We start from the raw sequence: 27,099 nt of genomic DNA, 5'->3' as shown, positions 1-27,099 counted from the left end.
TCATGTCTGCTATCCTATTTTTATTCACATCTATAATTACAATTTCGCTGTTGATAAATAACAAAACCAGCTTCCCGGCCCTATTAAAAATACAAATGAATAAAGGCTGATAGTTTCGAAAGAAACTGTTTGGGCCTGCGTCGGTAGGAGTAACGAAATAATTTGGATATATCAACAAAGTTGAAATGGTAAATTGGCCACCGTAACGATTACAAAAGCTGACGTCTCGCGCGTTAGCCCTTCGTCGGAGCGAATAGAGGAATTGTGGGTTGTGTGTGCTTTTAAGGGCAGAAAATAGGAGCTACGTTATTAGCGGGACATGGCAACGAGAAAAAAAAGATTAAAAATAGCCCCTTCTTTTCTAATTGTAAATATTTGATAAATTCTGCGCTTGAAATTGGAACTAAGCAATTATCTGGTTGCCGGATCCTGTCACAAAATTCAAATACAATCTTCTTTAAACCTATCTACTTTGTTGTAAACAATTACTGCGCACAGTCTTTGTAAGCCATACAAAGTGGATCAGTTATCAATAGGGACGACAATTGATCACCGATTGCAGTTTCTCCAAATTGGCCGTTTCCTGTTCCAAGACACCTTTCGCAGTATGTCCATGATAGCGCGACGAACGTGTCTCATCTTCCAGCAGTAAATAACAGGGTTTAAAGATGAATTTAGATGAAATAGCGTAAATGAGAAAAGAAAGAGTTTTTTTAAAACGACATTCGAGCCATAGATTCTGATAACAGCAATACAAACGAAATATGGGAAAGAACAAACTAAAAGCACGAGATATACGTAGAATATGCTAACTGTGGATTTAATGAGAACAGCGAAGCTTTTTATCAGGTTACACTGAGCTACTTCATGTAGTTGGTAAGACTGCATCTGATTCTTGTGCCGTCGGACGGTTAAATATATCCTGATGTACATCACGAATGTGATAACGAAAACGAAAGCTGCAGCAACTAAAGTAGTAAAATCCCGAATACCAGGAAATCTCCACAATATCATCAAAGAAACAAACCCACTGCACACCCATATGCTGATCACCACAACAACAACGCGCCTGTGAGTGACAAGCTCTTGGTATCTGAGATGAAGATGAACAGCTAAGAGCCTGTCTACACTTACAGCCACAACACCAAGGAACGAAGCCTTTGTAAAGAAATAACCTGAAATCCTCAGCATTTTGTTTAGATCACAGCTGGGATTGACCAGTTGTAGCCACTTGACAAGAAAGAAAGTGTATAATGGTTGAACAAAAAAACCAACAGCAGCATCAGAGCAGGCAAGACTCAGCAGCAGCGTTTTTAAAGTTTTCGTTATTGTTGAGGTCTTGTGTATGGCGTAGATTGTCACGGTATTCAACATGACGGTGGTGTAAGTTAGAAAATTGTTGAAGATACCGTTGGCGATAAAAGTGGAACGAAGATCTTTAAATTCGGTGTATATTGGGAAAAATTGCCAAGTGTCGTTACAATATAATTTGTTCATGATATGAACTCACTAATAAAAGATAGGAACCTCTAGAATGTGTTGCGTTTCTTCAACAGGACAATTTCTCCCTATTTCGGGCAGCGATCCTCTGACTGATCCCACTTTCTTTCAAAAATGTTGCCTTTCCTTCACAAAATTATATCCACTCATCACGGTATGGTGTTCTTAAGATGCAAGCCGATGACAACTGAAAAACTTTGTCAGATATATCGACAGATGTTGGCGGTCAAGATATTCAATCGCATTTTTAAATTGCAAATTAGACCGCAACTTTTAGATAGCCGAAATTAAATATCATGTTACACAGTCGGCGGTAGGTGTCGCAGCTTGGATTGTCTAGTTTTAACCACTTAATCAGGAAATTAGTGTGAAATGGTTAAAGTAACTCCAGCATCAGATACTGCAAGACTCAGTAGCAAAGTTTTCGAGCAAAGGCTCCGGCACAAATAAAGTCATTTGCATGGCGTTCATAGTGACAATGTTTAACAGCATGATCTAGAAAATTTTGGAAGACATTGTTGTAGTTAGCGATGAAAGGTGATTTATCTTCCTCTTAAATCACTTGCATGGGGGTTTTAGGATCACGCGGATGTAAGTTATAAAAGCTCGCCTGTTGTTTATTTCACAGAAACATTTGCCCGAGTCGAAAACTCGACTCGCCAGTAAAGGAGAGGTTTTCTGCAAACAGAAAACACGTTTAAAACAAACGAAATTAAAACATTAACAACTGAAATGAAAACTCACCGACTGTTCGAGCTTAGGGTTTTCAAACAATGACAATAAAACAGCAACCAAACATTCTTGAAAATGAACGTGACGATTCTTTCTCTCAAAGCACATGGGAGATTGCCCGGATGTTTACGTGAACATAGGCCCGCAATGGGAGTTACATCGCCTTTTCTTTTATTATTAAAGTTTTTTTAAGCTGCCGCTGCTTGTTCTCTCAGCACTATAAGCCACCTGTGACCATTTACCTCAAAAAGGGATCTTACAGCTATTGAAAAGTTTGAGTCATGTTTTCCTGAGACCTTAAAAAATCTTTTATATCAAAACTCTCTGAGAGTAGGTAAAACGATATTTCTTAGGAAACAAATGAACAAATGAAGTTCCTTTTTTTTTAATTAACGATTTATTCCAAAGTGATAATGGCAATTTCATCACATCATCTTTCTTCTTATTAGGAGTATAAACTGCAAACAATTAGTATACGAGGCTGATGTGGCACAACACCAATCAGGGAAGGATAATCCGTATCCCGTGGTACAAATCAACCAATCATCTTCCAATACGGCCTGTTCGGTTCAGTCGTACCACGTGGAACAAAGCAGTCTTCTATGATCGGCTGTGTGCCATATTAGTCCCGTACTCTACTCAAACATGTCATTTTTGGCCACTTCGATTGTGTGCTCTTAAGTTTTCCATCAAAATTATCAAAAACCAGAAAAGAGCTACCTCCATCAGCAAGAACTGAGCTGTTGCCTCAAAATTAGTTAAAAATAAAAGTTATGTGACATGTTATCGAAAAGGTAATTAAAGGTAATTAATTTTTGATAAAGTAGCTGGAGGTCGATTCCAGTCACTCACACCTTACATTTATTTTGTTGTTTAGCGCGAAGAATCTTATCATCAATACCAAGTTCCCTGATTGATCATCTTTGTCATTCTCATTACCTGCCTTTTTAAACATTTCTTCAAATTACATATGAAGGGGAGTCAAAGAGTTGACTTTTTATTAAGAGTTCTTTTTCTCCCCTATTACGGCGTAATTTGGGAATTCTGCTTAAGAGGCAGATGGATGGATGGCACAAGTTTCCTTCTGTTTTATTCCAAGCTGGCAGGTCATTCAGTTGTCAGTGCTAGTTTGAATAGATTTTGGCAATACAATTTGCAGTAACGGGAAAAATTAGCAACGAACTAAAAAACCCCTGTTAGATGCTTAGCTCCGCAACCAACCTTATTGGTTTTCATCCTGATTTTCGAGAGCGACGAAAACCGCGGCATCATGTCTACTATACTATTTTTATTCACATCCATAATTACCATTTCGCTGTTGATAAATAACAAAACCAGCTTCCCGGCCCTGTTAAAAATAGCCCCTTCTTTTCCAATCGTGATTATTTGATAAACTGTGCTCTTGAATTGTGCTCAAAAATATGTCTAATGAGTTCTTTATCATCCAACACGCCAAATTCTTATTTCAGTGCGGGCGAATTTTGCGGATATTTATTTACGAGGAGTGCTTAACAGAAGTATGCGAAACAGAACGGAGTTGGCGCGTTGTTGTCGTGTCTTATTTGTGTTTCCCCACTAAAATATTTTAAGAACGTAGCACGTGAATTCCAGCAATGCGAGTTCTAGCAAGTTTACGTGCGCGTGACCTTTTTCGTTTCTTTTTATGAATAAGTACTTTGGAACTCTAGTTTTCGGGAAGTTGGTATCTAAGTTAGTTTGTAAAGTTCGCGAAGGGTTTTTGCAAAAGATTCAGAGAATTTCGAAGCGACCTGGAGCGACATAGGTAGAGAGGCTGATTTACGACGCTTTGGAACTCTGAAGAAAAAAGAAATTAAACGTGGAGTTTACACGTTGTCGTGTTGCTGTTTCTGTTTTCTTCAAAAAATAAAGAAATTTCCTAGTTGTCTAGTTGTTTTTTCTTCGTTCGATTAATCCAATAGACTTGTACTTATATTTGCCAACCATTCTGGCTTTTCGCTGTCAGAAATATGAGTCAAATTGTCCGTCACTTTTTTTTTTCGCAACTTCAATCCAATTTTTCGCTTGCGCGATGTGAGGAAACCTGTCTAACCGGTTCTCTGGAATACAAATACCGCATGATATTTGTACTCGTTCATGGCGTTATTTGTACTCTACTGAGTGTAGTTGGATAACAATTTGATATATTGTATATTTAAATTCCGAGCAGCCCAATTATTTAGCTTATGGGTAATATCACCAAGTTTGTGTTTAACCTTCTTTGTTCCTATTTACTTAGTCATACATTTATAAACTGCACACAGTCCTTGTTACCCACGCAGAGAGGATCAGTTATCGACAATGGACGACACTCGATGATCGGTTGTAGTATACCCGAAATAGCCGATTGCTGCCTCACAATATCTTTCGCAGTTGGGACCTCAAGCAACCTACGACGGCGACGGCAACGAGAACGTGGAAAAACAAAAGATCTAATTAGCAGAACAATAGCTCAGTAGGTGCATTTTAAAACTTAGTAAATTTCTTAGCCATCCTTTGTAAAACGATAACGTGAAATCAGCAAAATTTGCGTCGTCTACGAACCGAAACCGCAACGGCAAATTATTTAAATTTCTTTTTGCAACTCAACGCTACTTTAATACGTTATGTTAAGGTTGAGTTGTGGCGCCGTATGAGATGGTAATCGCATGCTGCAGCCATTTTTGAAATTCTAATTAAAAGTAGAAATTAATTTTTTTTAATCGACTTCTTCCTTGGCGCTGCCGTTCTGACTCCTTAAGGTCCCTACTATGTTTATGATGACGAGTCGAATATGTCTCATCCTCCAGCGGTAAATGTCAAGGTTTAAAGAGGAATTTAGATAAAAGAGTGTAAATGAGAAAAGACAGAGTTTCTTCAAAAAGATACCCGAGCAATAGATTCCAATAACAGCCATGCAAATAAAAAAAAGGCAAACAACAAACTAAAAACCTGAGATATAAGTAGAATATGCCAGCTGTGGATTTAATGAGGATTGCAGAGTTTTTTATTTCATGAGACTGAACTTCGTCTCGTATCTGCATGGACTGAATCTGATTCTTTTGTCGTCGGACAGTTAAATATATCCTGATATACACCAAAAATGCAAGAATTAAATCGAAAGCTTCCGAAACTAAAATAATAAGATATCGAGTACTGTCTAACCCCCACAATATCATCAAAGAAACAAATGTACTATACACCCATATGCTGATCACCACAATAACAACACGCTTGTGAGTCACAAGCTCTTGGTATCTGAGATGAAGATGAAGGGCCAAGAACCTGTCTACAGCTACAGCCACAACGACAAGGAACGACTAAGCTGAGAAGAAAATATTTGAAATCGTCCGCATCTGTTGAGTGTTACAGCCAGGATTGCTTAGCTGTAGCCACTTGATCACAAAGGTCTGCAATGGTTGACTAACATACAAACAGCAACCAACAGACAAGACTCAGCAGCAAAGTTTTCAAGGTTTTGTTATTGTTGAAGTCTTGTGTATGGCGTAGACTGTCACAATATTCAACATGACTGTGGTGTCGACCAAATGTCTACGATAAAGTTGGCGATAAAAGTCGTACGAAGATCTTCAAGCTCGGTGTATAGGGGAAAAAATTGCAAAGACTCGTTACAATACAATGTGCCCATGATAACAACTCCCTTGCTATTTCGGTCTGTGACTCTCTAGAAGAGGGTAGAACTTGTCTACCCTTGCAGCCATAACCCTAAGGCACGAAGCAGCTGAAAATGAATTACTTAAAATCATTGCATTTGCTGATTGTTACAAATAGGAATCTTCTTCTCGTGGTATGGACCTACGACAAAGAAAGAACAATGTCCGAAAAATTAACGGATGGAGGTAGTCAAGGTGTTCAAATGTATTTTTAAATTGACAACCTTTTTCCGAGGCTTGTTTTTTCCCTGGTTTGAGTGAACGGAAGAAATAGAGGAAAAAAAACCATCATCCTTAAACATAGTTCTTAAGACTTTCCGACCTGGCACAGGTCTGAACCATCTGCAGACGTCTTTAGCTTATAGGACGCAGAATTAAAGCAAAAAATTGTTAAATTAATTCCATCTGCTGGCTAATCAAAAACTCTAAAGCCACCTCTATTTTCCCTCCATACGCAGCCTTTTGCTTCGACTAAATTTATACCTCAAAAATGCAAAGGCAAACGAAATGCTTTTCGCTGTTTGTTTAGTTTTCAAGCATGTTGATAAACCCATTATGTTGAACAATCCACTAGCTAATAATTAACAGCTCCTGGTTTCTTTTCTATCAGATAAGACCCTCTTGATGTGAACCTTTACAGTTTTAGTCGAAGGATCATTAACTTTTTTAGCCTTCAATAAAGGAGCTAAAAGTTAGTTCCCTTTACTTATACCTTACATTATTTTCTTTTTTTTAGTTCTGAGAATCTTGTTATCAATACATTGTCCTTCAATAGATCATGCTTGTCATTTTCATTACTTGTTTGCTTAAAGGGAAAGTACGGTCTAGAAAAAGATTATCTCAACTAGAAGACTTTTTCCTCAGGAGTTCGAAAATAACTGCCATTTTGTCTAGTTTGCTTTTTATTAGCAACAAGAGCGCTTCGAAGTTGCCCATTTTTACAACTTTCGTGGTTAGAAAAACGCCATCTTGGATATTACGTCATTTTGACGTAGCAATAGTCAAACTTAGTTCGGCACTTTGTTCTTGTTGACTAGTTTGACGTTTTGCGAAAACAATTTCTAATACTCCCAATAGTTGAAATGAGGTGAACTGTCTTGTTGTTGAATGTCAAAATACATACTAAAATTAAAAAGGAAAAGGTGTTAAGCCTCTACAAGCTACCGGAAAGTGAAATATTAAAGAAAAGTTAGACGGCAAAAATGACCCGCGACGACGGCTTGTCGAACCCTGTAAAACCGCAGAACTTCCAGACTGACGACCGCTTGGAAAAGCGCATGATGTTGTAAATCGGCTTTGGTCAAGGGTGGCGACTGAAAATTTACCACACACGGTGTACCACCATAACGAGCTTCAATTTATACGCTTTACAATAAAATGGTTTCATTTGAAAAAACTCGTAGTATATATAGCTGAGAGCTTTGTTGAATATGGAAAAGGTAAGCATAGCTTTCAGTTCGAAGAGAAGGTCAACAAGGAAAACTTACATACCTGTATATCTCGCTGAAAGTCTCGGTGTACAAATATATCTTGTCTTTCCTAAGTCTGTTATGAGTCCATCGAGTAAATTTTCTTTACCCGAACAGTCACATTCTCTTGCGGAGAGAAAACTACGTGACATTTAATACATCGCTAGCAAATTATTAAGACAAACACGTTAGCGACTAATTAATAATTATTCCACGAGCTCGCGTTGGATATGAGATGATAGATAGCCAACGAGGCGCGTAGCCTCCTTGTTCAAAATAGCTTCTTCCTTTCCAATTGTCATCGTTTGATATATTGTATATTTAAGATTTGAACAACACAGTTAACGTTAAGCCATCTAGTTGAAGCCACTTCATCAGAAGGAAAGTGTATAGTGGTTGACTAACCAGACCGAAAGCAACGTCAGAGCGGGAAAGATTGAGTGGGAGAGCTTTCAAAGTTCTTGCCAGTTTTGAAGTTGATAATTTTACTTATTTTCGCGGGAGTTGATTCTTGCGACTTTTGCGATTGTCAAAAAATCGCGATTAAAAAAGGCTTTAAAAAAGGTTTCCGCGGAAATTAACCAAGGGGAAGATAAAGGATCTCTGTAACTCGTCACGATAAGCTGTTTGTACTTATTATTTATTTCTCTGCTCCCGCAGATCAGTATTTTAACAATGTCTTCGTAATTTAGTTTCTTTTAATATATATTTTTAGTTAAATCTTTAGTTCTCTAACATATGTACCACAGTATACGTCTATGATAGCGTGTGAAATGTGTTTCATCTTCTAGCGGTAAACGACAGGGTTCAAAGATGAAGTAAAGAACATGAGTCAATGAATGAAGACAAAAATGTCTTTCGCTTATTCCAGAGTGACAGATAACTATGTTTAACAGAAAATTTCTAAAAAATTAAAAAGCCCTCAAGATAATAATAATATGTTCAAAGATGAACGGTTCAAAGATGAAGTAAGGAACACTAGAGTCAATGAATGAAGACAAAAATATCTTTCGCTTATTCCAGAGTGACAGCTAACTATGTTTAACAGAAAATTTCTAAAATATGAAAAAGCCCTCTAGATAATAATAATAATAATATGTTCTAAACACTAAACAATGTTTGGGTTATAATTATCTTAACAGATAATACGCTAGGGAACTATAAGTATCATTCTTACCATCGAGTTTCTTAACCCTCAGCTCTCGCTATTCCCAAATTAGTTTTTCAGTTAGAAGTAAAAAGCTCATCTGTCATTTATCTTCCTAGCATGTTCGCGGGCGGTATTTTGTGTTTTAAAGCGCGACAATCAGCGCGGTGAATATTCAGTCTCCATATTGGGACGGAGATCTGGAACGAGTAACAAAACAAGAGGGAAGTGGGAACTGGAGAAAAACCAGAAAAGCCCGGTATTTCTTCCCTTCGCCTCTTCCCCACCGTTATCCCTGAATCCTTGGATGAATCGACGAGATCTTGAATTAAAGTTTTACGTAAACACGTAAACATCATAGATATGACTGACTGTCATATCGATTTTCTGTCAAAATAAAATTTTAGCTTATTATATAGATTCTGATGAAATAACAGGATTTTTCCTTTTAGAAAATCATATCTTCATCGCGAGCAGTGAATATACTATTTTTATCTTTCACTTGTGAGGATATTGGTGACGCCATGATTAGCCATTTCCAAGAAAGCTTGCCGCTCAGGCGTGTGGCCGGTATTTGTTTATTTCTCCTTTATAACTTTATATCCGAGTTTCATAACATTTTTGTGGCGGGCATTTTGCGATAGGCGACCACTTTAATTACGCTATTTTGCGATTTCGAAAATGAATGAGAAAAAGTTGTGTTTCACGTTGAAATTTCATCATTATCTATAAAATAAACAGAATTTTACATGGCCGCCTGGGGATACGAGTTTTATCTTCTCGTGCTGAGAGTATCTCTCATGAGTGAGCGAAGCGAACGAGGGAGAGATACTCACAGCATGAGAAGATAAAAGTCGTATTTCCACGCGGCCATGTAATATCCTCTATATATTTCATAAAAGACTAATGTTGTGATACTTTTCACATTATTGACCTACTTCTTTGTCCAGTATTATTTAACTTAAGCGAAAGGATATGACAAGAAAAACAATGTTTACTTTTAATTTCTCAAAACTTCTGGTGAAGAACTGTCTAGAACCACCTGGAAACATCTGCGAGCTAATGAATAACTCGAAAACCACCTCTCTTTCCGGTTTCCTGTGTAGCCTTCTGACTCGTCTAAAGGCAAATGAACTACTTTTCGTTGCTTGTTTAGTTTTCAGCCATATCAATCAAACCGTTATTTTTTTTATTCTATTCAATAGCCAATGATTAATATCGATTTTCCTTCCCTGCTTAATATCAACTCCTGGTTGCTTTTCTTCCTGAGGACGAAACGTGACGCTCGTAAATTGATGCTCTACTTTTAGTCGTAGCATCATTAAACTTTTTTAACTTTGCATAAAGGAGCTGGAAGTTTATTCCCGTCACTTACACCTTACATTTACTTGTTGTTTAGCGCTAAGAATCTTATTATCAATACCAAGTTCCCTAAGTGACCATATGCATCTTTGTCATTCTTATGACCTGCTTGCTTAAACGTTTCTTCAAATTACACATGAAGGGGAGTCAAGGAGTTGACTTTTTATTAAGAGGAAGAATTTCATTTTCTCCCCTGTTACGGTGTTATTTGGGAATTCTGCTTTAGAGGCAAATGGATGGATGGCATAAGTTTCCTTTTGTTTTATTTGAAGCTGGCACACCATTCAGTCGTCAGTGGTAGTTTGAAGAGATTTTCGGCAATACAACTCGCAGATACAGGCAAAATTAACGACGAACGAAAAAACCCCTGCACGATTCTTAAGAGCGACGAAAACCTTGGTATCATTTCTGCCATCCTATTTTTATTTACATTTATAATTACAACTTCATTGTTGATAAATAATAAAACCAGCTTCTGGCCCTGTTAAAAATAGCCCCTTCGTTTCCTATTATGATTATTCAATAAGTTGTGTGCTTGAAATTGGAACTAAGTAGTTATCTGGTTGCCGGGTCATGTCACAAAATTCAAATACTATCTTCTTTGCTGTAAACAGTAACTGCGCACAGTGTTTGTAAGGCACACGACGACAATCGATCACCGATTGTAGTTTCTCTGAAATGAACGATTGCTGTTCCATGACATCTTTCGCAGTGTGTCCATGATGGCGTGACGAACGGATTTCATCTTCCAGCAGTACATGACAGGGTTTAGACATGAATTTAAATAAAAGAGTGTACATGAAAAAAGGAGGAGTCTTTTTAAAACGAGATTTGAGCCATAGATTCTGATAACGGCAATACAAACGAAATATGGGAAACAACAAACTAAAAATACGAGATATACGTAAAATATGCTAACTGTGGATTTAATGAGAACAGCAAAGTTTTTTATCTTGTCAGACTGAGCTACTTCTTGTACTTGCAAAGACTGAATCTGACTTCTGTGCCGTCGGACGATTAGATATATCCTGATGTACACCACGAATGTGATCATGAAAACGAAAGCTGCAGCAACTAAAACAACAAAATCCTGAACACTGGACAATCCCCACAACATCATCAAAGAAACAAGTGCACTACACACCCATATGCCGATCACCACAATGACAACACGCTTGTGAGTGACAAGCTCTTGGTATCTGAGATGAAGATGAAGCGCTAAGAACCTGTCTACACTTACCGCCGCAACACCGCTGAAAGAAACGATTGCAAAGAAATAATCTGACATCCTCAGCATTTTGTGAAGCTCACAGCTAGGATTGACCAGTTGGAGCCACTTGACCAGAAAGAAAGTGTATAATGGTTGAGTAAACAAACCAACAGCAGCATCAGAGCAGGCAAGACTTAGCAGCAGCGTTTTTAAAGTTTTCGTCATTGTTGAGGTCTTGTGTATGGCGTAGATTGTCACGGTATTCAACATGACGGTGGTGTAAGTTAGAAAATTGTTGAAGATACCGTTGGCGATAAAAGTGGAACGAAGATCTTTAAATTCGCTGTATATTGGCAAAAATTGCGAAGTGTCGTTACAATATGATTTGTTCATGATATCAACTCACTAATAAAAGATAGGAACCTCTAGAATGTGTTACGTTTGTTCAACAGGACAATTTCTCCCTATTTCGGGCAGCGATTCTCTGACTAATTCCACTTTCTGTCAAAAATGTTGCCTTTCCTTCGCAAAATTAAATCCACTTCTCACGGTATGCTGTTCTTAAGATGCAAGCAGATAAAAACTGAAAAACTTTGTCAGATATATCGACAGATGGTGGCGGTCAAGATATTCAGTCGAATTTTTAAATTGCAAATTAGACAAATTTTAGATAGCTGGAGTTAAATATTCAATTACACAATCGGCGGTAGGTGGTGCAGCTAAGACTGTCCAGTTGTAACCACTTGATCAGCAAAATAGTGTGAAATGGCTAAAGTAACTCCAGCACAAAATGATCAGAGACTGCAAGACGTAGCAGCAAAGTTTTCGAGCAAAGGCTTCGGCACAAATAAATTTCTTTGCATGGCGTTCATAGTAACAATGTTTAACAGCATCATCTAGAAAAGTTTGAAACACATTGTGGTACGTAGTTAACAATAAAAGGGGATTTATCTTCCACTTTAATAACTTGCGTGGTGGTTTTACAAACACACGGACGTAACGTATATGAGAACGATTCTTCGCAGTAAAGCACTATTTGAGCAATAGTGAAAATCAGACCTGAAAAAAATTTCAGGCCTGTACGGGATTCGAACCACTGACCTCTGCGATACTAGTGCAGCGCTCTACCAATTGAGCTAACAAGCCAACTAACAGGCCTGAATTTTTTTTTTTTTTTTTTTTTTTTTTTTCAGGTCTGATTTTCACTATTGCTCAAATAGTGCTTTACTGCGAAGAATCGTTCTCATATACGTCTCATACCCGCAGTTCACACATATGTTTCATATGTTTGTTGTTGTTTGACACGGACGTAAGTTATAAAACCCCCGCCTTTTCTTTTGTCATTGTTGAAGTTTTTGTTATGCTGATGCTGCTTGTTTTCCCAGCACTATAAGCCACATGTGACCATCTGGCTCAAAAAGCGATCTTACAGCTCAGGAAAGGTTTGAGTCATGTTTTACTGGGACCTTAAAAAATCTTTTATATTTAAACTCTCTGGGAATAGGTAACACGATATTTCTTAGGAACAAATAAACTTCCTTTTTTTAATTAAAGATTTGATCCAAAGAAATAATGACAATTTCATGACATCATCTTTCTTTTTATCAGCAGACCAAATGGCAAACAATTAGTATACGAGGCTCATGTGGCACAGCACCAATCAGGGAAAGATATTGTTTTACCTCAAGGTACAAATCAACCAATCATCTTCCAGAACGGCCTGTTGGACCAGTTGTACCACGTGGAACAAAACAGTCTTGTATAATCGGCTTTGTGCCATATTAGACACGTATGCCGCTTAAAGATGCCATTTATTAGCCACTTCGATTATGTGCACTTAAGTTTTCCACCAGATTATTAAAAAACCAAGAAAGAGCTACCTCCATCAGCATGGTCACGCAAGAACTGAGCTGTTGCCGCAAAACTCAAAAATAAAAGTTATATGACATGTTATCGAAAAGGTCAATAAACTGAAATACTTTTCCTCAAGTTTCGATTTCTGAAAACTGTTCGCGCCTTGGAATAATTAATGTCCGTGGGCAAATATCCATGCATATTTTTGCGTCGAATAAAGGGGAATCCATCATGCTCAATCTCATCCAATAATTGCTTAGTGCCAGACCCCCGGCAAACCTCTCACCGACTCGTTTCCAATCTTCCTTGGCGTCGCATAACGCGCGTCCTGCAGCGTAATATTGACAGACTACTCGCAGGACACGACCTGAAAATAAATTAGAAGGATGCACTCGAATGATAAATTCGATAATGAAAACTTTCCAAAGGGCGATAGCTTTGCGCCTGTATCGCCCCGAAGACCTTAGAGACTTTTCATAGTTATTTATTTTATTTAAAGATATGATGAAATATCAATTTCTATGTGTTAAATGCATCCCTTGGTTTGGTGCCTGTGATGCTGTTTGGATGCATCCCCTCCTCCAAAAATTTGTTACCTTCCTTCTATTTCTTTCCTTTTCTTTCCTTTTTGCGAGTTACAATAACTTTTATTGAATCAACGAAGGGAAACTTAGCTCGTGAGCGGGCATTCATCATTTGTGACGCTGGTACGCCACCGTTTAAATAAATGCTAATTTTGAGAGATGTTTTTGAAAATGCCGTGCGGTCAGAGAAAACCTCAACAAAATTAATAATGCCCTTTTGTACTCTACTAGCGAAAATTGCCTCTCTTGATCCCCTCTCCATCATACCTGATAATCAGGGGAAATCGATCCTGTTATAAATATTCTCCGAGGTTTTTAAATTAATTTTTAAATCGCCACTTAATCATAATGGATAAGGCCGTAATTAAAGCTGTCGATTGTCTGTCAAAATCATGCAAATTTTAAACACTTTTCATAACAGACTAACTCGTTTACCATAATTCAAATTATCATTGACCCATTATTTTGTCTAGAATTTGGAAAGAATTATCAAATTGATTCGAAAACCTATCTTTTATTTGTGTCTAAGCGAAAGAAAATAACAGGGAAAAACGAGCTTAATTTCAGTTCTCAAAACTGCCGGTCAGGTATTATCAAATCTGTGAAAGAATCAGTTACTCTAAAGCCACGGCTGTTTTTGTTTTCATGAGCAGCCTTTCCCCCAGGCTGTTTCGAGTAAGTTTTTACCTCATAAGTGACGTGTCAAAGACAAACGCGATGCTTTTCGTAGTTTGGTTAGTTAGCCAAGAACCTGTCTACACTTACAGCCACAACACCAAGGAACGAAGTAGCTGAAAATAGACAACTTGGAACATTTGTTTCTCGATAAATGTTACAGCCAAGATCCTTTAATTCTAGCACCTTCACCAGAATAATGCACACAGTCCTTGAAAACGTCACAGAGTGAATCAGTTATCAGCATGGACGACGCTCGCTTACCGATTGTAAATTGAGCGAGATGGCTGATTTCTTTTCTGAGACCTGTTCCGCAGTATCTCCATGATAGCCTGTCGAATGTATCTCATCTTCCAGCAATAAATGACAGGGTTCAAAGATGAATTTAGGTACACGAGAGCCAATGAAAAAAAAAACAAATTTATTGAAGATGAAATCGAATTAAGGCAAAAAAATAGGACAAAGAACAAACTAAAAACACCGGATAAATATAGAATATATCAACTGTGGATTTAAAGTTTTTTACTTTATCATACTGAGCTACTTCTTGTGCTTCTAAAGACTGAATCTGATTCTTCAGCCGTCGGACAGTTAAATATATCCTGATGTACACCGCAAATGTCAGAATGAAACTGAAAGCTGCGACAACTGAAAGAGTAATATCCTGAGTAGTGGGCAATCCTCACAATATCATCGAAGAAACAAATGCGCTGCAGACCAATATGCCGATCACCACCACAACAACACGATTTTGAGTAACAAGCTCCTGGTATCTGAGATGTAGTGAACAGCTAAGAACCCGTCCACACTCACAGCCACAACACCAAAGAGGGAAGCAGCTGAGAAGAAATGGCTTAAAATATGCAGCATTCTTCGAGTGTTACAGCCAGGTCATCACGAGCCACAGGTAAACGGAAGTTCAAATATTCGAAAAGGCTGGTTGCTATGGAGTGACGTCATAAACCGGATAAGTTTCCATCATCGCCTTGACAGCCTTTTTCGATAATTGCTCGCAGTAATCTGAGTAGTTGCTTGAATTTGTACCATCTCTGTTCCTGCTGGGTACAATGAAGCCTTTTGTTTATTAGGGGCTGGATCGGCCTATTGACATTTGGAGATTGGATTTCATATTAATATGCGTAAGCAAAAGCGGGAATGTTTAGTTTCCCGCGGTCGAGTGCAGTTATGGATCCCTTGAAACTTCGAAGGGTTGAATTGCTTCATTCTCCTCCAGATGAGTCAAGGGAATGGTTTATCTTAAATTTCAAGAAATGTGGCATAAGAGTCAGCAAGTTTTTTGAAGTAGCCTGTTGGTGGCACATTTTCCAAGCGTTTTGTACGGTCCAGCTTTAAAAAATGGCGGAAGCTTGGATGACCGATATGTTCAGAACAACAAAGTGGCCATCGCCTCTCTATTTGGAGTTGTTTCTACCATCTTCCGGCAGAAATTCGAAGAAGGAGAAGTGGTGAGATATCTTTGGTTGATCGATAAAATAAATTCTTGATCCTGGATCAAGAAAAGCTTGGCAAACGTTACTTAGCTTTTTCAAGCTAAGACGAACCGGGGTAAGTCATAACGTTTATATTTTTATTAAGATTGGAAAAAGTGAGTTTGCTGTCTTATGTTTTGTTGTGAATGCTGGTTTCACGGTGTATCAGAACTCATCTCTGCTTGGCAGGAAAATCACATAATTGGCTGAGTTTGATTTTACGCTGAGCCTCTAAGTCTTCTAGCTATGATCACTTTTTATGGCTACTTTAGGAGAAATTTCGGGTTTGTTTCCTTGATAGGGTCTTGACAGTATTATAATTTATTTCATTTCTATTTTTCTACGATAAAAGATTTAAATCGCCAGAGGGATGCCATTGAGAAAACTGGAATAGTAGTTAATGGAAGATGCTTTAAAGTTAAATTTTCAGGTTATTTGTGTGTGCCAATCTTGACTCTTTATATTTTTTTATCTTATTATTTTTTATTTTTGCAATGTTTTTATATTACATGTCTAGCTACGTGATAGTAATTATTGAATCCATTTTATGCTTGGTAGTGTTAGAAAATATCTGGGAAAGTATAACATTTGAGATCTTTGGTGTAGCTACTTTAACTTCAACTTCTTGTTATGATCTTCTTGTCTTTTTTCATGACAGTTATACTCTTGATTACAAAACACTGATAATGCTGGTCAAGCAAAGAGCTGGTGATGCCAAAAAATATATCAATGAACTTTGCAAGCAAGGATTGGACACAGAATGCTGTGTATTCTGCAAAGTTATTAAGGTAGGTTATACCTGCAATGCTAAATGACATGCATCATAGTGGAATTATACAATAACACAAAACATATTCAGCCTACTGGTATTTGTTATGCAATTTATTTATAATCAATTAGTGAGAGCTTTCTTGGCTTTCTTGACTTTACAGAAAGGCAGACGAAAGGTGTCCATAAAAGTGAACATATTTTATCTGTGGTGAACGGTGATTATATATCTACCATTAGTAGTGAACATTATATGACTTTAGCTCAGTTAATTCATTATTGAGTGATACATGCAATTTATTTGTAGGAATGTGCCTCTCCTGATGTTCCTTTTGGGGAAGCCTTTGCTGAGTGTTTCCTAAAGAGCAAAGCAAATATTGGGGGGTAGGTACAACTCTGCATTTCCGCATTGACATGCATAAAAAGTTCCAGCTTGCAGTATGGTATTTCACTTTCTATTGGAATAAATGTCTTTAAATCTCACTTGGGATACTTAGTTTGATGGACAGTTGGTATACTGCCGGCCGACAGTTGGCCGACAGTTGGCCGACAGTGGGCCGAAAGACTTTTAGGGGAGCTGTTCTTCACTTTTACCCAGTTACCAGCAAAAATATGGTAAGCTTGGATTATAAAGGTGGAAACTAAATTCACTGTTTTTTTTCTGTCTGTTTCAGATAGAAGGGGTTAAGAGATGACTTGCTCTTTCCCCTTGAAGAGGAGCCATGTGATGTTAATTTATGTGCTCTGCCTGCAGTGTATAACATTTTAATTTTTAAATTCTGTGCACCCATTGTAGTAAGGCATAGTCAACATTGTATCATTTAAAAAAATCTATTTTCTTGAAGTCTTATCATGTAACAATATTATTTTGTTTAGTGTTGCCTGGTCACTTCTGAGATATATATTTATTTGCCATATTTCTAAGATTTATATGGCATTCAGCGTAATGCCTGAGAGCTTCTGGGATATAGCAAACTTAGTTTTTCATTCACTGTTAATAGAGGGAAATTATGTCTTTCCTTTCTGGTTTACCCAGGCTGAAGTCCTTCATTCAGATTAATGCCTGAGCACTTCTGGGATATATAACATACCTAGCTTTTCATTCATGGTCAATATAGGGAAGTGTTTTCTATCCTTTCTGGTTCACACAGGCTGAAGTCCAGGCATTCAGAGTATTACCAGAGCACTTCTGGGATTTGTAACATACTTAGCTTTTCATTCATGGTCAATATAGGGAAGTGTTGTCTATCCTTTCTGGTTCACCCAGGCTGAAGTCCTGGCATTCAGTGTAATGCCTGAGCGCTTCTGGGATATATAACATACATAGCTTTTCATTCATGGTCAATATACGGAAGTGTTGTCTAACCTTTCTGGTTCACCCAGGCTGAAGTCCTGGCATTCAGTGTAATGCCTGAGCGCTTCTGGGATATACAACATACTTAGCTTTTCATTCATTGTCAGTATAGGGAAGTGTTGTCTATCCTTTCTGGTTCACCCAGGCTGAAGTCCTGGCATTCAGAGTAATGCCTGAGCACTTCTGGGATATATAACATACTGAACTTTTTATTCATGGTCAATATAGGGAAGTGTTGTCTATCCTTTCTGGTTCACCCAGGCTGAAGTCCTGGTATTCAGAAAAATGCCTGAGTGCTTCTGGGATATACAACAAACTTAGCTTTTCATTCATGGTCAATATAGGGAAGTGTTGTCTATCCTTACTGGTCCACCCAGGCTGAAGTCCTGGCATTCAGTGTAATGCCTGAGCGCTTCTGGGATATATAACTTACATAGCTTTTCATTCATGGTCAATATAGGGAAGTGTTGTCTATCCTTTCTGGTTCACCCAGGCTGAAGTCCTGGCATTGACTGTAATGCCTGAGCACTTCTGGGATATATAACAAAGTTTCACATAGCTTTTCATTCATGGTCAATATAGGGAAGTGTTGTCTATCCTTTCTAGTTCACCCAGGCTGAAGTCCTGGCATTCAGTGTAATGCCTGAGCACTTCTGGGATATACAACATACTGAGCTTTTTATTCATGGTCAATATAGGGAAGTGTTGTCTATCCTTTCTGGTTCACCCAGGCTGAAGTCCTGGCATTCAGAGTAATGCCTGAGCGCTTCTGGGATATATAACATACTTAGCTTTTCATTCATTGTCAATATAGGGAAGTGTTGTCTATCCTTTCTGGTCCACCCATATTGAAGTCCTGGCATTCAGTGTAATGCCTGAGCACTTCTGGGATATATAACAAAGTTTCACATAGCTTTTCATTCATGGTCAATATAGGGAAGTGTTGTCTATCCTTTCTGGTTAACCCAGGCTGAAGTCCTGGCATTCAGTGTAATGCCTGAGCACTTCTGGGATATACAACATACTGAGCTTTTTATTCATGGTCAATATAGGGAAGTGTTGTCTATCCTTTCTGGTTCACCCAGGCTGAAGTCCTGGCATTCAGAGTGATGCCTGAGCGCTTCTGGGATATATAACATACTTAGCTTTTCATTCATTGTCAATATAGGGAAGTGTTGTCTATCCTTTCTGGTCCACCCATATTGAAGTCCTGGCATTCAGTGTAATGCCTGAGCGCTTCTGGGATATACAACATACTTAGCTTTTCATTCATGGTCAATATAGGGAAGTGTTGTCTATCCTTTCTGGTTCACCCAGGCTGAAGTCCTGGCATTCAGTGTAATGCCTGAGCGCTTCTGGGATATACAACATACTTTAAGTTTTTTCATTCATGGTCAATACGGGGAAGTGTTGTTTATCTTTTCTGGTTCACCCAGGCTGAATGGAAGTTCTGCTATTCACAGTAATCCCTTAGTGCTTCTGGGATACCTAACATTCTTATTTTCTTTGACATTCACAGGTTAATCAAGGGAAGTGTTGTCTATCGGCCTTACTGGTTCACCCAGGCTGAAGTCCTGGCATTCAGTTTAATGCCTGAGCGCCTCTGAGATATTTGACTTACTTAGCTTTTCATTGATGGTTAATATAGGGAAGTATTGTTTATCCTTTCTGGTTCACCCAGGCTGAAGTCCTGGCATTCAGTGTAATGCCTGAGCGCTTCTGGGATATACAACATACTTTAAGTTTTTCATTCATGGTCAATACGGGGAAGTGTTGTTTATCTTTTCTGGTTCACCCAGGCTGAACGGAAGTTCTGCTATTCACAGTAATCCCTTAGTGCTTCTGGGATACCTAACATTCTTATTTTCTTTGACATTCACAGGTTAATCTAGGGAAGTGTTGTCTATCGACCTTACTGGTTCACCCAGGCTGAAGTCCTGGCATTCAGTTTAATGCCTGAGCGCCTCTGAGATATTTGACTTACTTAGCTTTTCATTGATGGTTAATATAGGGAAGTATTGTCTATCCTTTCTGGTTCACCCAGGCTGAAGTTCTGGCATTCAGAGTAATGCCTGAGGTTTTCTGGCATATATAATGTGAAGAAATTCTTGTGACGCAAACTTTTCTGTTATTTGAGCTCTTCACCTATATCTACAGCAGAGCGACAGGAATAAATAGTCGTTTGAGACAAAAATTTGAAAAACAGCTTCATTTACTGTTAAAAGTCGCCCTGCAAACCGCGACGGGAAGAGAACATCAAAACAAAAAATGCTGCCAAAAAAACTCAATAAATAACACAAGGCAAAACACTGCTGGTACATTTCTTTGCGAAGCTAGATCGTGAAATCTCTGATGCGACGTTTTTGTAGGGCGTAAACACACGACGACGATTGATTTCCTGACAAACTGGGTAATATGAGATAATATAAAGTATGAAACAACACGAAGTAACGCGCACAGCCTCAAGTGATCGATATACCGTATTTCCTTGAATAAGTGCCCACCCCTTGGCCATTCAAACTTGTAACTCTGAATAAGCGCGACACCGGAACCCTTTCTTTTACAGCTTTCATAACATTTTAACCTTTTACTACCTTAGATGAATATGTTGGGAGAGATTCTTGCTTTAAGAGTTATATTACGCCGATGTATTATCTTTCCTTTTTATATGGCTGGCTTCGCAAGCGGTGCAAGATGCAGCGAATTCTGTGAGCTGATTGGCTATTAACCCTTGCTTATTTTTCGTTTTCTGCGGTGGCCAGCGTTGCAGCCATTTTATCTTTGTGTAACCTGTAGGCAAACTCTCGCTTGGCTCTTATCGCTTGGCTCAGGTTTGAGTTTTCCTACTTGGTCAATAACGCGTTACTGGATCTACCGCGCTCTATGTTAATTTCCAAACCACTCTAGCGCACAGCGCTTGACTCAGTATTTAAAGTCAACTCTCAAGAAGCTTTTAGAATATAAAAAGTCAAGGACTTTCTGAGGATTGGTTAAATTCATTGGGGGACTTGCCCTGAAATTAACAGACTTGCAAGACAGTACGAACCCTGTTAAAGTTCAAGGGAGTTTAAACTTGTTCGTAACGTGTCATTAAACGAAAGTTGGTCTTTGTCTGTTTGAAAGCTTTGTCAGCTTGTTCAACATCTATCTTGATTTGAAAACAATTATTATTACCCCCGGTCTCTGTTTATTCACAATTTTAATCATCGTTGCGGAGGAGGTAGCGCAAAGAGATTTTCAACACCAGTGCGTTAATCACATCGTACCTATAATGTCTGTAATCTCTCGCAACTATCTAGAGGATTCCGGCACCAATATAGGTCATATGAAGGCCAGTGACAAAGAATCTTATGTGTACTGCATGAATATCGTTTAAAAAAACTGGAACAGTGTGTAAACTATAAATGCGACATAAAATATCAGTGAGAAAAAGCCGCCATGTATTGTGGACTCTGCGTTAAACAGCAAAAGAAATTATAGATTGTAATACGCCGAGTTTATTCCCAATAACTGGTAACCGGATGCTCAAAAATTACAGCACCAAGCGTCAGCTGTCAAAGATTCCGAAAACAGCGGAAAAAAAGTCGTCGGTTCTGGAATTTACTTTGTTTCCGATCCGAAAACAAAAATATGGTAAAATTGATTAGAAAACAAAACACTCAGGCCGCCAGTTAAATGTCGTAGTAAATAAGCGTCGCAGTCTATGTCAGTATTAATGAAGTTAACTAAATCCGCAAGCATTGACTAAGAAATGTTTCTTCGGCGTGACTGTAACTGCCGCAACACACTCCGGGCGAGCGCTTTGTCTTGTCACTATTTTTAAGCGCCGGCCATGTACACTTTTTTCGGATACGGCTTCTTTAATTACCTTTTCACGCCATAGGATGATGACATGATTGCGTAAAAGTTGACGCCTCTATCAGATTAGGAGCGAAATACGATCAAAAATTTTACCCAAGCAAGCCACTGGTATCCAGCAGAGAATGCGGACTAAAAGTACGGATTCTCTGCTGGATACCTAGACTTTTTTTGGTTGCTAACGGCGTGAGGCTCGTTATGTGTCCAGTTGTAGCCACTTGACTAGGAAGAAGGTGTATAATGCTTGACCAAACAAACCAACAGCAACATCAGAGCACGCGAGACTCAGCTGCAGCAGAGTTTTTAAAACTCTTTCCATTGTTGATGTCTTGTGTATGGCATAGATTATCACAATATTCAACCTGACGGTGGTGTAAATTAGACAACTGTCGAAGGATACAGTTGGCGATTAAAGTCGAACGAAGATCTCTAAGTTCGGCGTACTTGAAGTATAATTGAGACCCGCTACAAAACCAGTCGCTCATGACATTAACTCACTAATAAAAGATCTAAACCTCTATTCCAGAAAAATAAAATGTGTTGCGATTCTTTAGCAGGACAAATTCCCTTTATTTTGGGTAGCGATTCCCTAACTGATACCACTTTCTTTCAAAGATGTCACCTTTCCTTCCAAAAGTAATGAAGGTCGACAAAATAAAATTTGCATCTCATGGTTTGGGTTCTTAAGATCAAGGTCAATGACAAAGATAGAACTTACGTCAGACACTGAGATTAGCTGATGGATTCAAGATGTTCAATTGTATTTGTTGATTAATTAAGTCGACAAATCTCTACCGAGGCTTGTTTGTTTAAGCATATATTCGACATTCTAATACCCTTTTCTTACCCCTACGATTTCGACACAAGATGTTTGACACGAAAACCTGAGAGTTACCCTTGACCAAGTGGACAAGGGTAATCAACAAAAAATCATCCTTGAAATAGGTTAAGTTCTGAAATTTTCCCGTCCTGTCACAGGTCTGAACCATCTGCGGAGATCTCCAGCTTACTTGATAAAGCAGATGGCTTATGGCTTTTACGGCTAACGGTTAAAAGTTTGGCCATTTAACGGCTAACAGTTAATCATCATTCCATTATTGTTACCAGAAATAGTTTGTACGATAAACTCTTTTTACAACCATCGGTTACAATTTGTCAATTTTACGCCTAACAGCTGAATGTTTTGGCCGTTTTACGGCTAACGGTTAACTCCAATAAGACCCTCTTCCATGCATTTCCGTTTTCAGCTCACATTTATCATATGCATCTATGTTCCCTTTCCGTTAGATTTCATCTCTGTTGTTTCTCAATATGACCAATCACTGTGTGAATGGAGGGTTTCTTTGAGTCCGTCAAGAATCGTGCCAGCCTCGTTCCCAGGGTTTTACATCTTCCCGCCTCCTGGAGAAAGAGAAGGGGACGGGAAAATAAGGGACCCTAGGACCAAGGTTAGGATCGTACAGTCCGTTAACCCTTTCACATTCAACGCAAGACCTAAAAGACGATTATCCTTAAAGATACCTCGGGTTGGTTTACTGCCAATATATCAGTACCATAAGTCTATGTGATCATTTTTGAAATTCTCATCACTTGTCTGCTTAAAAGTGCGTTGAGAAACTAAGGAGAAATAACACATTAAGTTTATGCGCGTGGGAGACCTATACGATTCGTCAATGAGACGCTTTGGCAAAATACTTCGCAGTCAGAGGGGAACACATCAAAAATAAAAAAGAAAGAATGCCCCCGAAACAGATGTTAAGTACACCTTCAAAGCGTCCAATTAGTTTGTTCTATTTCAATTTTCAGAAATTTTAAGTAACAGTGAAAACTTTAATGTGAATAGTTTTATTACCTCTTCCTCTCCAGTTCCGATGATTTGATGATATATTGTATATTTAAATTCTAAGCTTCCCAATTATTTAGCATACGGGTAATGCCACCAAGTTTGTGTTTAAGCTTCTTTGTTCCTATTTATTTTGTCGTAAATTTATAAACTGCACAATCCTCGTAGCCCACACAGTGTGGATCAGTTATCAACTGATGGACGACACTCGTTGATCCGTTGTACTACGACATCTTCGCAATATGCTTATGATGATGAGTGGAACGTGTCTCATCTTCCAGCAGTAAATGACAAGGTTTGAAGATGAATTTAGATAAAGGAGTGTAAATGAGAAAAGAAAGAATTTCTTTAAAAGGATACCCGCGCCAAAGATTCCAATAACACCCATGCAAATAAAAAAAGGCAAACAACAAGCTAAAGGCACGAGATATACGTAGAATATATATAGCAACTGTGGATTTAATGAGAACTCCAAACTTCGCCTCGTATTTACATGGACTGAATCTGATTCTTTTGTCATCGGACAGTTAAATATATCCTGATGTACACCACAAATGCGTGCATTAAACCGAACGCTTCAGAAAATAAAATAAAGAGATCTCGAGTATTGTCTAACCCCCACAATATCATCAAAGAAACAAATGCACTATACACCCATATGACGATCACTACAATAACAACAGGCTTGTGAGTCACAGGCTCTTGGTATCTGAGAGGAAGATGAAGAGCCGAGAACCTGTCTACATTTACAGCCACAATACCAAGGAATGACGCAGCTGAGAGGCCTTTGGAATCGTCCGCATCTGTTGAGTGTTACAGTTAGCATTAGTTAGTTGAAGCCACTTGATCACAAAGAAAGTCTGTAATGGTAGACCAACATACCAACAGCAACACTAGAACAGGCGAGACTCAGCAACAAAGTTTTCAAAGTTTTTCTTATCGTTGGAGTTTTGTGTATGGCGTAGACTGTCACAATATTCAGCATTACGGTGGTGTAAGCCTTAAACCTTATTAAAAAAAATGTCGACGATACAGTTGGCACTAAAGATCTACAAAGATCTTCAAGTTCGGCGTATAGGGGAAAAAATTGCAAAGACTCGTTAAATACAACCTGTCCATGATAAGAACTCCCTTACTAAAGACAGAACTCACTAAATTGTGCTGCGATTCTTTGGCATGTAAGAAACTTTCTCCTTATTTCGGGCAGTGATTCTCTGCCTAATTCCAATCTCTACCTTAAACACTACCTTTCCTCCCAAAAGTGACGAACTGTTTAGAACCTGTTTACACTTGCAGCCACAACCCAAAAGCACGCCGAAGCAGCTGAAAATGAATTACTTTAAGTCATTGCATTTGTTCATTGTTACAATCAGGAATCCACTCCTCGTGGTGTGGGACAAGGACGAAAGAAAGAACGATGTCAGATAACTCAACGGATGGAGGTAGTCAAGGTGTTCAATTGTATTTTTAAGTTGACAACCCTTTTCCGAGGCTTGTTTTTTTTCCCTTGTCTGACCGAACGGATGAAATAGAGAAAAAAACCATCATCCTTAAACGTTGTTCTTAAGATTTTCCGACCCGGCACAGGTCTCGACCATCTGCAGACATCTCTGGTCTATAGGAAGTTGTAGAATTAAAGCAAAGAATTGTTAAATCAATTCAATCTGCGGGTTGTTCAAAGACTCTAAAGCCATCTCTATTTTTCCTCCATATGCAGCCTTTTGCTTCTACTAAATTTTTACCTCAAAAATGCAAAGGCAAATGAAATGCTTTTCACTGTTTGTTTAGTTTTCAAGCATGTTGATGAATCCGTTATGTTTAACAATCCTTTCAACAACTAATGATTAACAGCTCCTGCTTTCCTTCCTATCAGATGAGACGCTCTTAATGTGACCCTTTACCGTTTTAGTCGTAGGATCATTTAACTTCTTTACCTTCAATAAACGAGCTAGAAGTTGGTTTCCTTTACTCCCACCTTTTATTTATTTGTTTTTTCAGTTCTGAGAATCTTGTTAACAATACACTGTCTTCAAATAGATTATCTTTGTGATTCTCATTACCTGCTTGCTTAAACGTTTCTTTAAATTACACGTGAAGGAGAGTGAAAGATTTGACTTTTTATTAAGAGGAAGATTTTCCTTTTATTCCGTATTAAGGCGTAAAGAGATTTAGGAAAAAGGATGGATGGCACTAGTTTCCTTCTGTTTCATTTGAAGCTGGCACGTCATTCAATTGTCAGAACAGGGCTAGCTTTATGAGATTTAATTTTGGCAAAACAGTTCGCAATCTTGGGCAAAATTTGCAAGGGAGTAAAAGAACGCCGGCACGAAACTCAGGTTCCCATCCAAAGCTTTTATTTTCCGGCCTTTTCAGTCTTTTCGATCCTGATACGAATAATATCATGCTGCTATCTTACTTTTATTCGGACATCCATAATTGCAACATCATTGTCCTTCGACCAAAAAAAAAACCCTTCCCTAGTCAAAACAGCTTCTTCCTTTCCAATTGTAATCGTTTGATATATTGTATATTTAAGATTTAACGGCACAGTCACGCCGTCTAGGTGAAGCCACTTCATCAGAAGGAGAGTTTATAGTGAATGACTGACTAACCAGACCGACAGCAACGTCACAGCAGTGAATATTCAGTAGGAGAGCTTTCAAAGCTCTTGCCGATTTTGAAGTTGATAATTTTACTTATTTTTGCGGGAGTTAATTCTCGTGAATTTCGCGATTGTCAAAAATCGCGATAAAAAAGGCATTAAAAAGGGTTTCGCGGAAATTAACTCAGACGAAGATAAAGGATCCCTGTAACTCGTCATGATAAGTTGTTTATACTTACTATTTATTTCTCTCTTCCCACAAATCAGTATTTTAACAATTTTTTTTTTTTTTTAGTTAAATCTTTAGTTCTCTAAGATATGTTCCACACTATATGTCCATGATAGCGTATCAAATGTGTCTCATCTTCCAGCAGTAAACGACAGGGTTCAAAGATAAAGTAAGGAACGTGAGAGTCAATGAATAAAGACAAAACTCATGAACTTGCTTTCGCTTATTCCAGAGTTCCATATCTTCACTGCGCGCAGTGAGGATACTATTTTTTTCTTTCACTTGTGAGGATATATAGTGTCGCCATGATTAGCCAATTCCAAGGGAGCTTCCCGCTCAGGCGCGCGGCCGATTTTTTTATCTATTTCTCCTTTATAACTTTATAACGGGCATTTTGCGATAGGCGACCACTTTAATTACACTATTTTGCTATTTTGAAAATGGATAAGGAAAAGTTGTGTTTCATGCGGAAATTTCATCATTATCTATAAAATAAACAGAACATTACATGGCCACCTGAGGATACGAATTTTATCTTCCTGTGTTGAAAGTATCTTTCACTCGTTCGCTTCGCTCACTCGTGAGAGATACTCACAGCACTCGAAGATAAAGGCTATGTCTACACTATATCGAACCGCTTTTAGTGTCGACATGAAAAACACTGCGGCATAGTATGAACAGAAGCGGCCCAGAATTGAAGCAGGTCGTTCACGCGGGCGAACGGATTGCACCGAAGCGTACGGGACGAAGA

General features: G+C 38.4%; 2 protein-coding genes and 2 long non-coding RNA genes across 5 annotated transcripts; 2 read left to right on the top strand and 2 right to left on the bottom strand.

Moving 5' to 3' along the window:
* On the bottom strand, positions 1-1,954 carry LOC148730820 (beta-1 adrenergic receptor-like). The gene has a single exon (XM_088761677.1). The coding sequence runs from the start codon at positions 1,495-1,497 to the stop codon at positions 550-552; it is 948 nt and encodes a 315-aa protein (XP_088617803.1). The 5' UTR covers positions 1,498-1,954; the 3' UTR covers positions 1-549.
* A 6,937-nt stretch (positions 1,955-8,891) lies between these two features.
* LOC148730818 (uncharacterized) lies at positions 8,892-13,080 on the top strand. The gene is made up of 2 exons (XR_016002070.1): positions 8,892-9,089; positions 12,700-13,080. It is a non-coding gene; the product is annotated as an uncharacterized LOC148730818 (long non-coding RNA).
* LOC148730819 (beta-1 adrenergic receptor-like) lies at positions 10,128-12,229 on the bottom strand. The gene has a single exon (XM_088762096.1). It carries the CDS (start codon positions 11,482-11,484, stop codon positions 10,537-10,539), a length of 948 nt encoding a protein of 315 aa, XP_088618222.1. The 5' UTR covers positions 11,485-12,229; the 3' UTR covers positions 10,128-10,536.
* Positions 13,081-15,099: 2,019 nt separating the features above from the next.
* Positions 15,100-20,123, top strand: LOC148730817 (uncharacterized). Of its 2 annotated transcripts, none has more exons than XR_016001724.1 (4): positions 15,100-15,770; positions 16,353-16,482; positions 16,770-16,846; positions 17,141-20,123. It is a non-coding gene; the product is annotated as an uncharacterized LOC148730817 (long non-coding RNA). The 2 variants fall into 2 exon arrangements; XR_016001725.1 differs by having other exon boundaries at positions 15,101-15,770; positions 17,137-20,123.
* Positions 20,124-27,099: the final 6,976 nt, after the last annotated feature.

The sequence above is a fragment of the Stylophora pistillata genome, chromosome 5 (genome assembly GCF_964205215.1).
Source record: "Stylophora pistillata chromosome 5, jaStyPist1.2, whole genome shotgun sequence".
In the NCBI taxonomy this organism is placed as follows: domain Eukaryota; kingdom Metazoa; phylum Cnidaria; class Anthozoa; order Scleractinia; family Pocilloporidae; genus Stylophora; species Stylophora pistillata.
This window is presented reverse-complemented; position numbering and strand designations above follow the sequence as displayed.